Source organism: Engystomops pustulosus, chromosome 6, assembly GCF_040894005.1.
Source record: "Engystomops pustulosus chromosome 6, aEngPut4.maternal, whole genome shotgun sequence".
In the NCBI taxonomy this organism is placed as follows: domain Eukaryota; kingdom Metazoa; phylum Chordata; class Amphibia; order Anura; family Leptodactylidae; genus Engystomops; species Engystomops pustulosus.
In genome coordinates this window covers 122,228,965-122,246,278 of record NC_092416.1, presented here as the reverse complement: position 1 = coordinate 122,246,278, position 17,314 = coordinate 122,228,965, and the positions used below count along the sequence as shown (strand labels likewise).

The 17,314-nt window shown below is 43.5% G+C and overlaps 1 protein-coding gene across 1 annotated transcript in view; it reads right to left on the bottom strand.

The window, feature by feature from the left end:
• The window catches only part of LOC140064159 (bactericidal permeability-increasing protein-like), a 62,045-nt gene extending 44,940 nt beyond the window's left edge, over positions 1 to 17,105 (bottom strand). The window contains exons 1-7 of the mRNA XM_072110759.1: positions 16,972 to 17,105; positions 13,793 to 13,901; positions 13,579 to 13,693; positions 10,071 to 10,199; positions 7,509 to 7,664; positions 6,406 to 6,469; positions 4,590 to 4,650 (exon numbers count right to left, since the gene is read on the bottom strand). Coding sequence (XP_071966860.1) covers positions 4,590 to 4,650; positions 6,406 to 6,469; positions 7,509 to 7,664; positions 10,071 to 10,199; positions 13,579 to 13,693; positions 13,793 to 13,898 — 631 coding nt within the window. The 5' untranslated portion in view covers positions 13,899 to 13,901; positions 16,972 to 17,105. The remainder of the gene's footprint in view (positions 1 to 4,589; positions 4,651 to 6,405; positions 6,470 to 7,508; positions 7,665 to 10,070; positions 10,200 to 13,578; positions 13,694 to 13,792; positions 13,902 to 16,971) is intronic.
• Between the last annotated feature and the right edge of the window lie 209 nt (positions 17,106 to 17,314).

Below are 17,314 nucleotides of genomic sequence, written 5' to 3'. Positions count from 1 at the left end.
GGCTTTGTATACGGGGGGAGGGGTTGGAGAAAATGTATATACAAGGGGAGGAGAGGCTGTGTATGCAGTGGGGAGGGGTTGGAGAGGCTGTGTATACAGGGGGGGAGGAGAGGCTGTGTATACAGGGGGGAAGGAGAGGCTATGTATACAGGTGGGAAGGAGAGACTATGTATACAGGGGATTTAAAGGGCCAGCATATCGTTAATTGGTGCTGGCCATTTCCCAGAATTCCATATAAACCAGCCTCTCCCTGCACACCCCGCCCGATCTTCATGCCTAATCCCATAGAAAAATCTTTTTTCCCATGCCCTTTGCTGTTAGTGTGTTTTCCCGTTGTGACACAGGTTCTGTTCCTGACTACGCTCCTCTGCTGCCTGCCTTGACCTGTTGTTAAGTCCCCAACTCTGATCCCGTGTTGTCCATCCTGACCTCCTGTCTGTCCCCGACTACGATTCTGCTTAACGTCTGTGTACCTAGCCTTAGCTGCAAAGTGGAACCTGTGGAACGACCTGGTGGTACCACGCCACAACAAGGCCAACCCACTTTGCGGTGAGATTTGGTGAACACCACGTGCCACTTAGATTCCGGTCCCAGGTGTCGGCTTACATCATCGTCGGCGGTGGTCCAGTGGGTCCACTACCCATGGAGCCTGAGAGTAAGATCCGGCCATCCGACCCTGCCAAGGTTCCGCTACCTAAACTAGCTGATCTTACCACCGTCGTGGTCCAGCAGTCCCAACAGATTGCCATGCAAGGTGAACAGCTCGGCAAAGTCACCGCCATTCTGCAGCAGCTGATGGCTACTCAGTAACAGCGCCAGGCTCCTGCGTCTTTTCCTGCTACTCCAGTTTGCCTGCCTACCACCGGACCTAGGTTGAGACTTTCCATGCCATCAAAGTATCATGGGGACCCCAGCTTATGCCGACACAGTTCATCACGGAATGGTCTAAGGTGGCATTCATGTTCTCCAAATTGGACCTTCATGTGGCTTACAACCTCATCCGAATCTCCGAAGGTGATGAGTGAAAGACCGTCTTTAATACTCACAAAGGACACATCAAGTTCCTGGTTATCTGGACTGTATAACGCACCAGTAGTCTTTCAGGAATTCATCATCTTCAGAGACTTGTTATATACCATGGTCTATCTTGACAATATCCTGGTGTTCTCTACGAAACTAGAATCCCATCGGTCCCACGTATGCCAAGTCCTCAGAGCCTAACTAATCTAAGAGCCTATTGCCTCTACGCCAAACTTGACAGGAGTCTATAGATGGATTCTGCCAAGTTGTCTGCAGTTCTTCAATGGCCACGCCCAGTAGGACTTCGTGCAATACAGAGATTCCTGGGCTTTGCAAATTACTACCAGCAGTTTATCCTGCACTTCTCCTCTCTTGTGTCTCCCATTGTGACGCTCACCAAGATTGCACTGGTTTTGGACGCCATCTTGCGTACTGTCAGCCATTTTAGATACAGCGGCCATCTTGAACCAAGAGAACCAAACAGTAGCCATGTTAGGTCTGACCTGGAAGGGGGGGGTTATGTTGCCCACTCAGAAGCTATATGGTTAATAGTCACTATTCAAACTTCATCCAGTGTGGAAGTGTTCACTGTTTTCTTGCTCCTCTCTATTTGAAGGCCATGTTATGACTTAACAGGGAGGCCTCTGAGAACAGGGAATAGTTTACTCCTTTTGGAGAATGTCCTGGTAAATTCATTATGGCCAATAGCATTACAGCATTCTATCTCCTTGTCACGCCCCTTTGATGATGATGTTTCTGTCTTTTATATATATGCAATTGCGGACTAATAAATTGGGCACGCGCCCTAGGAGGCGGGGACGCACACGCCTTGCTGCCGGAATTGGCGCTGGATAAGAGACAGAGCAGCAGATAGGGGCACGGGTGACAGTACCCCCCCCCCCTTCGGCCTCCCCCTCTCCTTGGACTGGAGGAACCTGTGTTGAAGAGCATGATCCAGGATGTTCTCCTCGGGTTCCCAAGACCTCTCCTCTGGTCCAAACCCCCTCCAGTCGACAAGATAGAATCGTCTCCCTCTTACCATCTTCATATAAAGGTATCAGCCTCAGGAGCAGGAGAATTCGGGATGCACATGGAGGAAGGAAGGTGGAGCCTGTATGCCACTGGTTTAATGTGCACCTTGAACGGTCCCAAGAAACATGGACCCAGTTTGTAACTGGGGATCTTCAATCGAACATACCTGGAGGACAGCCACAGTTTATCTCCTGGAGAGAAGATGGGAGGAGACCTGCGTCTCTTTTCAGCCTAAGTTTTGCTGTTCCCAGATGGATGTAAGGTCTTCTACCAACTCTTCCACAGCAGGAACATCAGCAGACACGAAGAGAGGTAGGGGTGGACGTGGCCACTGAAGTAGTGCAGACACCTTGGCAGGATTCATCAGTAGTCCCTTGTCAGAAATAATATATTCAAGGAATGGGAGGCTCTTCTGATGGAATTAGCACTACTCTAGCTTGGCATATAGGCGATTCGCCCTTAGGCGCCTGAAAACCTGCCGTACATGGGCCTGATGGGATTCGATGTCCGCAGAGAACAACAGGATGTCGTCCAGGTAGACCACAACACAGATATAAAGTAAGTCTCTGAATATGTCGTTGACAAAGTCCTGAAACACCACCGCATTACAGAGACCAAAGGGCATAACAAGATATTTGAAGTGCCCATATGTAGTATTGAAGGCTGTCTTCCATTCATCACCTTCACATATGCGGTTGAGGTTATATGCCCCTTGCAAGTCCAACTTGGTGAAAACCTTGACACCACGTAGACGATCAAACAGTTCAGTGATCAGGGGAAGTGGGTAGCAGTCTTTCACCGTGACTTTATTGAGGCCACAGTAGTCGATGCACGGTCGGAGAGAACCATCCTTCTTGGCCACAAAGAATAGACCTGCTCCGGCTGGAGACGAAGACTTGCGTATAAAGCCCTTCTGCGGGTTCTCCTTTATGTAGGCCAACATGGCCATGGTTTCAGGAACAGATAAGGGATACACATGATCCTATGGGACAGTCATAGGGTCGTTGTGGCGGCAGAGTCTCTGCTTGCTTTTCTGAAAAAACATCTGCAAAGTCCGTATATGGAGCAGGGAGACCAAGCAGAGGCTTGGAGGACTCTGGAAGTGAAATGGCTGAGACAGGACAAGGTGGTTCCAGACAAAGTGACAAACACTCCGGTCCATGTCTGCCAGTTGAGCACCGATGTGTGGCGCTGCAACCACAGAAGATCCAGCAGAATTGAGGACGTGCACCAGGTTAACACATAAAAGGAAAGTCTCTCCTTGTGCAAGACCCCTACTTGTAGGCATAACGGTTCAGTGCAGTACCGGATTAGATCCTGGAGAATCTGCCCACTGACTGATGAGATGACCAGCGGCTTCTCGAGACGGACCACAGGAAGATGGTACTGAGAGACCAAGGAAACATCCACAAAGTTTCCTGCCAAGCCGTGGTCCAGGATGGCAGAGGCTGGAAACGTATTACCCGTCCCGGAGCTGAGTAGGACAGGTATGTTCAGACGTGGAGAAGTTTTGTTCTCACCTAGGGACGCTTCTCCCAAGAACCCTAGATGCGTGCGTTTCCCAGACGCTGAGAATGGAGTGGACAGGTCCGAAGGAAGTGCTACGGGCTGGCACAGTAGAGACAGAGGTTCTCCTGTAGCCTCTTATCTGTCCCCATTCCTGTTCCTGCTCCTCCAGCCGTACACGCACGTCCCCGTCTCCTAAGGCCGGTGTGCGCTGGCTTCGTTAATTGCCGCTGGCCATTTCCCATTATTCCATATAAACCAGCCTCCCTGCATACCCTACCGGATCTTCGTGCCTGTCTTCCCATGCCCTTTGCTGTGTGTTTTCCTGTTGTGATCCCGGTTCAGTTCCTGACTACACTCCTCTGCTGCTTGCCTTGACCTGTTGCTACGTCCTCGACTCTGATGCCGTGCTGCCCGTCCTGACCTCCTGCCTGTCCCTGGCTACAAGTCTGCTCAACGTCTGTGCACCAGTGGAACGACCTGGTGGTACCAACCCGATTTGCGGCGGGCTATGGTGAAAACCGGGTGTCACTTAGATAGTGGGTCCACTACCCCTGGAGCCTGACAGGGGGGAGGAGAGGCTGTTCATTGCTGGGGGAGGCTAAATTAGGGCTGTGTGGGTGCTGTGTATACTATAATTTTAGTGGCCATATAAAGGAATAGCTTGTTCAATCATGTTGTGACGGTAATATATATTAGAACACGCTCCATTACAATGTATAAGTGACTGTGGTATTTTTAGGAGCACAGTGTGGAGCTGTGCTGCATGGAGCTGAAGACATTTGATTGTGAATTCAGCAGAGAAAATCCATGGCCGGGAGAAATCGTAAAGAAGTCCTCATCCTGATGGAGCAGAAAGTCACCTGTAAGGTACTTAATGTCACTAATGTCTGTGTCTAATGACTTACTACTAGTGTGTAAGGTAGCATAATCGGGCATGAGGAGGAGGGGAAGCAGCATTTTTAACATTTCGCCTAAGGCAGCAAAAAGGCTAGAATTGGCCCTGCCTACAGGTGTCAAAAACTACTTACCTGGGAGGTTAATCAGAACTTTTTCCATATTCTCAACTGCTTTTGAAAATGCAGGACAAATCTGCAGAAAACAAAGGACACATGAAGATGCCCCCAGACAATGGCAAATGTGCACTCAGGCATAACAGCTGCTATGAGAGCCGTAGTATCAGGGGGCCCATCTACCTGCAACACAAAGAATGGGGGATGTGCACCATTCAGTACATATTGGGGCACATTTACTCACCCGGTCCCTCAGAGTTCCCGAAAGTGCATTGTCTGATGGCAATGTACTGTGCCGCGATTCATTAAGATCTTGCGCTTGATATCCTGCATGTGTCGCCTCCCCGCTCAGGTCCGCCGGAGTTCACCTTCTTCTTCCTGGTGCATGTAAGTGAGCTTGAGACACAATTTTAAATTTAAATCGTGCGCTCTGTCCGAATCAGTCGGCCTGCCCCCACGTTTACTGTCGCATGAAAGCCGGCACCGATGCGCCAAAATCCGATCACGTGCGACACAATCCCCTTCTAAATACCTGTCCCAGCGGCGTGATCCCCAATAACGCCGGAAAACGACAGAAATTCAGCCGCGGGACCCTTAGTAAATAAGCCCCATTATGCTGCACATTGTACATCTTAATGGGAAGCGCTGAAAGTGTGCTATAATTTTGTTTGTGGCGCAAGGGATTAAAGGGGTTATCCGGGTGTAAACATTTACTTAGGGCTGGGGTGGGCTATTTAAAAATAATAAATGTGTACTTACCTCCAGCGCTGGTGATGTCCCGCGCCGCGGTCCGTCTTATCTGTGCACCGGTTTCTTTACAAGGGCGCACAGGGAGCCGGAAGCTCCCACCCGACACCATATCCCAGCGCTTACAGTGCTGAAAGATAGGGACGGATGGGAGCAGCCGACCACATCGCCTGCTGGAAGCTCCCTGTGCACGGCTTCTGAGCCCCTGTAAACAAACAGGGGCAGAGATCAAACGGACCCCGGCATGGGACACCGGCAGCGCCGGAGGAGGTAAGTACACCTTTATTATTTTTAGATAGCCCGCCCCTGCCTGGCCCTAAGTAATTTTTTATAACCGGATAACCCCTTTAATGATTTGGCGCATGAACAATGAGGTTTAGAGTTTCTCCCCATCCATGAAGGTGTACTCCCTAGACCAGCTTTTAGCTGCTCTCATTGTACACACAAAACGAGTTGAAAAATCACAAGAAAAGTGACTGAATTACAAGCAGGGCCACAATTTTGCGCCCTAAAAAAAAGAACAAGTCCTGAGTGTCTGAAAAACTCTAAAACTGTGGCGTTGCCTCTTCATAAATAAGGCGCAAGAGGTGTAACAAGGGGGGGGGGGGAATTTCCGCTGGTTTTCAATTTGAAGGTCCATAATAAATACCCGCCAAGATGTATACAACAGTGCACATCCTCCACAGTACACAGCTGAGCCAGGCACTCAGATAAGAAATGCAGGAGGAGGGGTAGCAGACTAGAAATCTCTCATATATACTTTCCTGCAGTCTACTTCCCCATGTGGTCAAAAGCTACTGGGAAGCATAAAGTTATATTTGTGGCCTCTGACCCCCGGGATAAGAAGACTGCCTGAATAAATAAATATGTGTGTATGAAAGTATAAATGTATATATGTGATGCGTATATGTGTTTGTTTATATGTTATGTGCATAATCTATAAGTGCGTATATATGGTGTATATATACTGTATGTGTGTGTGTATACTGTATATGCTACATGTCTTTATATGGTTCTGTATCTATGTGTGTATATGCTGCATTTGTGGATATGTGTAAGTCTCTCCTAGTTACAACCCTGTACTTACCTGACTATGTAGAGCATCATGTATGGGTCCCATTACTGCACCTTTAAACATGCTAAATAGCCACCTACGAATTGAGACACACATGTATAGATATGAGATATTTATAGATAATAAGTAGATATGCAATTGTTGTTCTGGATAGTGAGCCTTTCTTAACCCCTTATTGACGCGTCCTGAAAAGGCTCTAGTGACCGGGGCATTTTAGCAAATTTTTGTACACATTGGTTTAAGGGCCATAACTTTTTTTTTGCATGCTACCATAAAATATTTTGCAGTGATTTTTTTCAGAGCACGTAGCACTAAGTAAAACATAATAAAAGTTTAAAGTTTTTTTTATCTTTAGCTTTATTTGGAGTTAAAATTGTAAAAAAAAGGTCTTTTCTGTAATTTATAGTACATATTTTTACAATTTTCTCAAATTAACTCAAAATGAGCATTATTAATGAATTCCCTATTTTGTTTTGGTTTTCTTGACATATAATATGTCAATATAATAGTCTCGGGCAAACGGGGCAACAATGGCTTTTTGTAGTGTAGCGGGGGATTTTTTTTATTGGGAAATGCAAATGTATTTTTATGAATATTTTTTCGCTCAATTTTATTGCACTTCTTATTTGGCATGTAATGAGACCAACCAAAAGCTAGTCTACCGTGTTCTATATTACTATTATGAATGTGTAGTCATTTTAGACACTTTTTGGTCATACAACAATGTATAAAGCCTACGCTACACAATTAAAAATCCCAGTCTAATAAACCATACAATTTGTTTGCCAAAAAAAAAAAAACGCACCTTGCAACACAAATAAGGAATGCCCCCCATTATGCTTAAAGTGAGGTTGTTGAATGAATGAATGATTAAAAAGAGATTAAAAACAGGATTAGAAAAAATTGTCAACATGACATACAGGCCAATAGACTTAGAACTGACAGGTCACACAGTCACTACACAACGGTACCCAATCTGGAGAGAGAGACGAAAGAAAAAAGTTCCACAAAATTAGTAGTGAGGAAATCCACTGTATGACATAGGAATTAGAGGTACAGATATGAGTTAAAAATAAAATAGATAGTTATCAAATTAGATATTAGAGTTTACTGACCCAGCTCCTCCATGGAACCGCAGGTTTACATTTCCAGCATTGGAAGAGCAGCCAGCGTTCCATACAGCTCCATGTCCAAAATCATCACATGTGATTCCTACAGTTCCATTGAGAGTCAATTCTTGAACGCTAAGCTCCAGCCAGGATGATGCAGAGCTGGGGAGACAAATTTTGTGTTCTATTTTCTATTGGGTTTTTGTATTACCAATGGGGCACATTGTTAACATTTTTGTTTTAACAAAAACCTTAAATTAGGCACAGCTGTTCAGTGCCGACACTCTTCCTGCACATAATCATACCAAATATAAGCAAGTCTACCAACTTTTAAACTCCTTCATGAATGTGCTTTGTCAATTCTGATGCTCATTTCTTCTTCTAATGTTGCATGCATCAAACACATTGAGGATGAGCAGCCACCACGTAAAATCTCTGTCCAAAAAGAACACCAAAGTCGGGTGCCAAAAAGCAGACCTAGCCCCACATATTAATAAATTCCCCAATGTCTTACAAGATTTATGCCAAGCTGCAAACCTTCTGGAATGCGTTATCAAGGAAAATCATATGATTCCCAACTTCAAACTTGCCCTAAATCACCTCTTTCCCACTCCTAAAACTGCACTTCTTTGTTAATCTATTTCCTGTATCTTATTCCTTAGGTCCAAAAGGTACGCTCAGTGTCCATCTCAGTGTACCCAGTGGCTGCTGACTTTCTCAAGTAGCGTGTTTTTATGTATGCTGCTCAAACAATTAAAGAAGCCTGAAACGTTATATAAGCACTTTAACCTCTTGTGTTAGGGATCTTTCACATTGGCGTTGTTTTTAAAGGGAACCTGTCACCGCTGTTTGAATAAATTAAGTTGTGGGCAGGCTCCCACAGAGCCCTTACAGGATAAGGGCAACCTTTCTTCATCTAATAAAATCTCTGCTCCAAAAAGGCAAAAATTACCATTGATTCTAGACTCTTCTTACCAGAGAGTCTAGCGAGTCGAGGTGAGTGTATACATATGTGCGAGTCTGAGTCTTGCTTACACCTACTTTTCCTACATCATCCGACTGTCGGCTGAATTATCACACAAATGCCTATAGCTGCCATGCACCATAAGTGTCGGCTCATGCGCGGTTTTACTACTTCCTGCTTCCGCGCATGGCAGCGGTAGGCATTTGTGTAATAATTCAGGCTGGATGACATAGGGAAAATAGGTGTAAGCAAGACTAAGACTTGCACATATGCGCCCTACTCAACTCGCTAGACTCTCTGCCTGGATACTAGGCAGGGAATCAATGTTAATTTTTGCCTTTTCAGAGAAGATATTTTATTAGATGGTTCGATGAGTGATTTCGATGGATGCCTCACAAAGCCATTGGGTCACATTTACTAAGGCCCTTGCACCAGTTTTCTGGCAAACTTTGCACGTTCTTTCATGTGCAAACTGCTTGCACATGTATTTATGAAGAGTCCGTGCCACATTTGTGTCATGGCTGCACCTTTTGACACGCAACACAAATTCCGTCTTTGAAATGGACCTTCCAGTGCACGGTTGGACCGTGCTCCACATTTATGTAAAGTCCGAAACAAGTGTGTCGCATGCCCCATGTTAAAGGTGCACTCTTTCAGGGCAGTGCAGGGAGTGCCAGATTCATGAAGAACAGGTGCCACAAATAATGAATCTGGTGCCCTCTGCACACTACACAGGTAATCTGCACATAGTGACCCACATTTATCAAAACTCTGGCACTCCTTGCACTGCTCTGGCAGGGTACACCAACTTTTTTTGGTGATCCATTAGCATAGGGCGAGCAACGCAATTCTGTTGTACTGACTGACTGTGTACCAGAATGCCCCCTTCAGTGCTGAATTTTGTGTCGCGTCGGGTATAGTGCAGTGTGCACCATAAAGTGTTGTGTGCACCACAAATCTGTCTCCGACACTTTATAAATACATGTGCAAGCATTTTGCACTAAAAAGAATGTGCAAAGTAAGACAAAAACTGGCAAAGGGCACATTTTTTCACTGATCCGGTGCCCGTGGAAAAAAATATTAAACATGTCTGTTGATTTTTACTGAGGCGAATCGCGAAAGTCACAAGAAGTCTATAGGTTTGCAAACAAAAATGCAGTTAAATTTTCAGGGTTTTTTGCACCTATGGAAAATTTTCGGGTCTGAAAAAAAACTCATGCCAGGTCTGTTTTTTTTCCCACTGATGAGGCAGAGAAACCAGTAGTGATGTTTTTAAAGCAATGTTAAATCTTTTTTTTGCGGATGCGGAGACAAAACTAAAGCACATTCAACACAATGGAGATAAGACACGGATTCACACGGAAGCACATCACCTACACCAGTTAAAGATCCCTAAGAAAAAATTTTATTTGATATATGAAAACTGCAGTTTTGACATCAGCAATGGTATTTAAGTCTAAAACATCGGTATCAAACTCAAAAGGAATTATGTTAAAAATGGTTATAAAATTATTATAAATAATCTGTATGTTAACATTCATTTTAAAACTTCTAGCAGATGAGGTCATGGACCTGTCAGGGAGATGGTGTAACTTGCCACTTACAAGAGAACTGAGTTGATGTTCAGGAGTCCTGACACTTGAATTTGCCCTTTGTTGATGAAGACATTAACCCCAGTATCTGATGAGAATGAGATATCTGAAGAGGAAAGATCCAGGTTCTTTATTTGTAACCTATGGAGAGAGCAAGTGTATAACAATTTGATGAATGATCTTTTCTTGTAACATCAAAAGATGAATACAGAATTCAGGTTTTTTGTTGAGTTCTAAACTGAACACCAGCTTTTTTATTTCCTCTTATTATATTTTACATCAAGCGACATGTGAAAAAGGTGCATTTCTGCGGAGCCCTGGTCAACTAAATGCACGCTTTACGAGCACATTAATGCAGAAAGTTCTGACAATTTCAGTCAATTATATGCAGGTAAATGCAAGATATCATGAGATTTATCATGCTGTCGGTGCCAGTATTTTGGAGTAATCTAAAAAATCACATTAGGGCAGATTTACTTACCCGGTCCATTCGGGATCCAGCGGCGCGTTCTTTGTGGAGGATTCGGGTCTTCCGGCGATTCACTAAGGTAGTTCCCCCAATGTCCACTAGGTGTCGCTGCTGCGCTGAATTCCATCGGAGTACACTGAAGTTCACCAAGCCAAGCCGGGGTCACAAACAAGCAGACTCTCACAGACCTTTAACTTCTTCTTTAAGAGGCTCTTCTGTCCTCCACTCATTCCCTGTAGTAATGGCTCCTGTTTGAACTTGTTATTAGAATAATAGACACCTGTCCACAACCTCAACTATTCTCACTCCAAACTCCACAATGGATGAAGTCCCCCAGATGAAGGCTAGAAATAGCAGAAACGTGAGTTGGGGACAGCGTTACCCCGACTACGTTGCTGTCAATACAGGCGGTCCCCTACTTAAGAACACCTGACTTACATACGTCCCCTAGTTACAAACGGACCTCCTGATGTTGGTAATTTACTGTACTTTAGTCCTAGGCTACAATAAACAGCTATAATGGTGCCTGTAATGAAGCTTTATTGTTAATCCTGGTTCTTATGACAATCCAACATTTTTAAAATCCAATTGTCACAGAGAGCAAAGAATTTTTGACTAGGGTTACAATAATAAAGTATACGGTTCCGACTTACATACAGACTCAACTTAAGAACAAACCTACAGAACCTGCCTGTATCTAATATGGTTGAGTGTTAGTTACTTACATTACTTGGTCAGCGCAATAGGGTCCTGTACATTGCATTCAGACAATAATTTTCAGACTTTTTATACATTTTGAAAAAAATCCCAGACAGAAAGTAAAGTATAAGAACATTTATTAAAGGGCCAAAACCATTTTAATGGATCTGATGGGTTGTGGAGCTCCAAAAAAGACATAGAACTGTCCAAGGACAAAGGATATAACTCCCTATGTCTGCACTGGTCTACTCTGCAACACTTTGATAAATGTCCCCCATTATTCCCTGTAATTTGCTGCCAAAAAATTGGGATGTTTTCTGCTTTATATTTTTGGTGGTGGAGGGGGGGATAAGAGGAAAAAAAGAGCCTAATTACAGAAGAAAAAAGCAGTTCATATTACAAAGCATGTTATATTTATGTTCTTGACCTTGACCATTTACATTATTTTACAAAAGTGATGAATACAACCCTCATAGTTTTGGAAGTTGTCATTTTATGGAGATCCCTAGGGGATGGATTTATAGTTTATTTCTGCTTCCCGAGGCACCAGAATTATAACGTCACATAATGTACTAAGTCTTGTTTTTATGTTACTTTTTATAATAACCCCTTTATTATATGCACTGTCCATTTTATATTAATACCTTGCTACAATCCACTATAAAAGACAACAAAGGGGAGTGTTGGAAAGGCTCAGAGGGCTCATAGACTCCAATGAAGAAGTAGAACCATCTCAAGGAGGATCATAAGGAAATGGACAATATGAGCTAAATATGAGTATCACAGCAAAGGGTCTAAATACTTATGACCATGTGATATTTCAGTATGGCCAGTAAATGGCATTAACTATTAAAGGGAATCTACCATTTGATTTCATGCATTATGAACCAAACATACATTGAGAATGCTGTAGTTACACTGATGCAGAAACATATCTAGTTTAATCCCTGAGTTGAGTGTTTTTCTTAAAAAGAACATTATAACATTCATGACCTTGGGAAAGCTGGATTGCATTCAGCCTGCCACATTACGCAGAGCTTCCTGATATGTCCAGACAGGACTTATCACACATACACAGCAGCTGGGGGATGGTGCAGTGATTGATTACTTCTGCCTGTCAGGCACTACACAGTGATTACATCAGTCTCTGGAGTAGTGCATACCTAATGTGAGAGGAGAAGTGCTGGAGTGAGGCACAGATCTACAGAGCCTCATTATCATAATTTTATAATAGTTTTTCAGCAAAACCACTAAGATCAGGGATCAAACAAGATATGTTTTTGCATCAGTGTAGCTACAGCATTCTCAAGGTATGTTTGGTTCATAATGCATGAAAACAAATGGTAGATTTCCTTTAAATACAGTTACTAGGAAGTACAATTTTCTACCCAAAAAACAACCACTCAAAAAGCTCTGTACATGGAAAAAAACATAAAAAGGGCATCTGTGGGAAGGGGTCAAAAGTCCAATTTAATAAGAGCCTTATTAAAGAGGCATTACCTAAATTTATTGCTTAACTAGGAAATCTTAGGGTACATTCACACGCGGTATGCCGCTGTGTGCTGGAGGTGAGGAGGAGGTGGCCCCTCCTCCCTCCATAGAGAATAGCGGCGCATTGCCGCACACACGCCGAAAGATACAGCAAGCTCTATCTTTTGCGGTGTGCGGCCCGGATCGGTGCCACACATGTGTGGCACCGTATCTGCGCTGGGCCGCTATTGCCGTCTATGGGGACGTACATGCGGCTGCAAATTTGTGGCCACATGTACGTCCCCGCAGACGGCCGTGTGAATAAGCCCTTATAGTGTATTTGAGCATAGTTTAAGGCGAGGTTTCTTCTGCCTTATATGACGAGTGGTGACAGTCAGCATAGATTGGGTTCTGGAGGGTAGAGGGCAGGCAGAGGATGTTCCAGTGTGTCCCTGATACTGACATAACGTGACACTGGGAGGAAAAATTGGGCACAATTTAGCCATATTCATTTAGGGGTGTACTCACTTATGTTGTCAGTGGTTTAGACATGAATGATTGTGTCTTGAGTTATTTTAGGGGTACACCAAATGTATGCTGTTATACAGGCTGTACAATGGCTACTTTACATTGTAGAAGTGTCATATCTCTAGTGTTGTTCCATGAAAAAAATCTCCTCTTCTCAGATGTTGTATTGTGCTTCAAAATGCAATGTGGATGCAGCCTGAGGATGATGGTGTGGCAGTTGGTCCATTGGGACACATATTCTATTTTTGGTGTTCTTTGTATTCCTGTGTCATGCTCCACACCTTATGGCCTTTATCAGACATGGTACAGTGCATTACTGTGAATGGTTTCCCTTTAAATATGGCCATAACTTACTTCGAGACATAATAGTCAATGCGACCAAGAATGGTAACAGACACAGAGCCCCTGACTTCAGGGATTTCTATCGTCTTTAGTTGCTTGTGAATTTCCTCCAAGCCCACCTGCCAACCTAAGGGGCAAGAACAGACATGAAAGTCAACATGAAGATTATTACTAGTGCCACCTTTTGTAGCTAGAATATAGAACCATGCTGGGGATATGCACTCACCATACTGTAGACCCCTTAGGGTCAGCCTGCCTTTGATTCCAGGTTCAGTTGTTTTGGTCTCACACAGGATGAGACTAACAGTGAGAAGGATCAAACTTAGTTCCATTTTCTAACAAGAAGAAGCAGATTGATGACACTTTAATTTCTTATTTACTGGCTGTCAGTGAATGGGGAACTTCTCATTTACATGCGGAAAATGACCTAATGCTATACAGTCTAGACAATCTTCTGTGAGGTAAAAATATCAGCAGCCTCTACAATGCTGAAAATTAAGATCAAATCTGCATCAAATACGCATGTTTTTTTATGTGCTATTTGTTGTGCGCATTTGATCTGGATTTATGTGCGTTTTTTCTGCACACATTTTTTCCTCTTTTGTTTTACCTAATCTGACACCCTTTCAAGCAAAAATCTGCATCAAATTCTCATCATGGTGACATTATGATTAGATGCAGATTTTGTGTCGCATGTGATCGCTTGTGTCAAAAACTCGGGGCAGTTCATTGCAAAATGAAAAAATTGCTGAAACCCGACCTAAATGCGGCCGCGGGACCCTTAATAAATGTGCCCCATTGTCTCTATCACTTTTTCCAAATCATTCAATTGAATGGTACTGTATTACTCAAATGCCACACATAAAATCTGGACATAATCCGCAATGCCTGCAGTCTCTCGAGGTTGGGTAGTTTTCGTGATTTTCTTTAATATGGATGGATAGTGCCCCTAGATTTTGTGCTGTGTCAGGAGAGCACATCACAAGTTTAAAACAGAAACAGAACCAGCTATAGAAGATACAGGGGGTCATTTACTAAGGGCCCGATTCACGTTTTCCCGACATGTTACCCGAATATTTCCGATTTGCGCCGATTCTCCCTGAATTGCCCCGGGATTTTGGCGCACGCGATCGGATTGTGGCGCATCGGCGCTTGCATGCACGCAACGGAAATCGGGGGGGGGGGGGGCGTGGCCAAACGAAAACCCAACGGATTTGGAAAAACCGCCGCATTTAGAAAAAAAAAATGTGTCGTGGAGCTTGCACTTACCTTCACTAGGAATAGGCCGGTGAACTTGAGTGTGTTCCGATGCTCTTCAGCACAGCAGCCCCACCTGGTGGACGCCGGAGGAACTGCCTTAATAAATCCCGGCCGGACCCGAATCCACCGCAGAGAACGCGCCGCTGGATCGCGAATGGACCGGGTAAGTAAATCTGCCCCACAGAGTTGATACAAAAATGCAGCTTATCGAATGCAGAAGCATTTCTTCTGTGTATCATCCCGCTATGCTCCGTCTACCTTGTCTATGAATGGATTTTAATCTGAAAATAAGGACTTAATTTTAAGTATTGGTGACTGCTTCCCATTTTCTTTTCTCATTGGATGTGTATTCATTAAGTTATAACTTATAAAAAGATCATACAGTTTGAAATGTATCCTATCATATCCTGTGGCATGCATCCATAGGGGAACAGACGATTTGGTTGCTATGAAGCCTACAGGTCAGTGGGGGGCCTGGCTCCAACCATATTCAACTATAATGATTTACTCAAGACATCAATCTAGTAAATGTGCATAGCAAGGAAGGCAGCGATTGTCTCTTTGCTTTGCCTTACAGTACAGAGCACACAGCATCGGACTCATTGCGCTTCCTGCACCTGCATTCTGTAGTTCTGTGCAGCTTGTTCTTAAGAACAACTTGCTGGTGGCTATCATAAAAAGGGCATTGTATTCTTTGTACCATGGTGTTTGTTTGGTAACAGTAACATAACTCCCAACGCTATCAGATTCAACAGAACAGTTCTGGTTTTTCCTTACTGTTCCCGCTGTCCCAGGTGTTGTGTTATTGTTCTGGCATGCCCCTCTGTGTCCCACTTTCTTCTCCTTGTCCCAAGGAGGAGAAGGAGACCACATTAGAGCTGAAGAGCCGGAGTGCAGTCTAGGTAATACAGGGATGGAGGACAAGGGCCACAATATGAGGGACTGGGGGACAGGGGCCACAATATTAGGTGGATGGAGGACATGGGCCGTAATATAAGGGGAATGGAGGACAGGGGCCACAGAATTAAGGCAATAGATATCAAGGGCCACAATGGGAAGACGAAGAGAGAGGGGCCACATTGTCAGAGAGAGTAATATAAAATTAGTTTATATGTTGCTGAGTTGACTTAGGGGGTCTTATATGGGTACATAGGGGGGTTGGCCACAAGAAGGAGGCATTATACTATGTTGGGAGCCATTAAGGTTGATGGCATAAAATGATTGGAAGAGGGGCTATGCGCACAACCTCTTTTGTCCTTCTTTTTGCAACCCAAAAGTTGTTAGGTATGAAGTAGGGAAGTAATATTATATGCTGGTAATATTTGGCCCTAGTTCCAGTAACATTATTGATTGTATGGTCTTTATATAGGGGTATTTATTTAAAAACAGAACATGTTCATCGCTACATTATGTTCATGGCGATTAGGTAAAAGGATGGCACAATTAGGACGATGAAGCTTTTTAGGCAGAACTTGTTAAACATTTATTTTTATTATTGTTAAAAAAAGGAATATATATATATATATATATATATATATATATATATATTGCTGCAAATGTAACAATTCTAAATTTAGCATGTTATTTTACATTATGCATGGGCTGAGCCCTCTTAATACACAGTGAGTGCTGGCTCTCGTACAGGACCCAAAATGGTAGCAATGAAAATGTTATCACATCCTGTAAAATAATTACCTCTTACACCGGTTCGTACACCCATGTATAAATCATTTGGAGTGCACAGTGAAAGTTATACAACTTTAGAATAACAACATAAGAATATGGCACAAATGCATTTTTTTTATCACAATTTCATCACATGGCGGCATGGAACATGAAATGCTGTCACTAGGATGTACAAATTGTTAGACTGAAAACAAACCCTCATGACACAAGCCTTGCTCTGTAAATGGAAGAAAAAAGTTATGGATTTTTAAAGACAGGGTGTCAAAAATGGAAACAAAAAAACAAAAAGTAAAAAACGAAAATGCCCTGGTCCTTAAAGGGTTAAAGTGGAAAACAGGTGCAGAAGTAAGGGGTTAACATGTACATTCTTCTAAATCCTTTCTAATTCAGCATATATTAAGGTGGTCAGAAAAAAGAAGGATTTTCAAAGTTTGTAATCAGGAGTCAAAGGCCACTGACCTGGTGAAAGATATCAGCCTTGCCTGTTGCTGTGCGTGGAGCTTGTAGACCGTTCTGGTCTATCAGAGCGACATACACTAACAATGAAAGAAGGAACTAAAAGAAGGAGGTGCAGTAGCCAGCAAAAATCAGCACAGGGAAATGAAAGTAAAATAACATGACTAGGTGACAGTATTTCATCGCAATCTCCCCAAACCACACCCCCCAGGACAGCTACTGTATCTTAAAAAAGCAAAATAAGATGCCAGCACCATGACAAAAAGTGTCTAGGATTCAAGTAGACCACCCTGTAAAATATTTTGGCTACACAGTGTATATAAACGTGTGTGTGATCCCCTCTGCT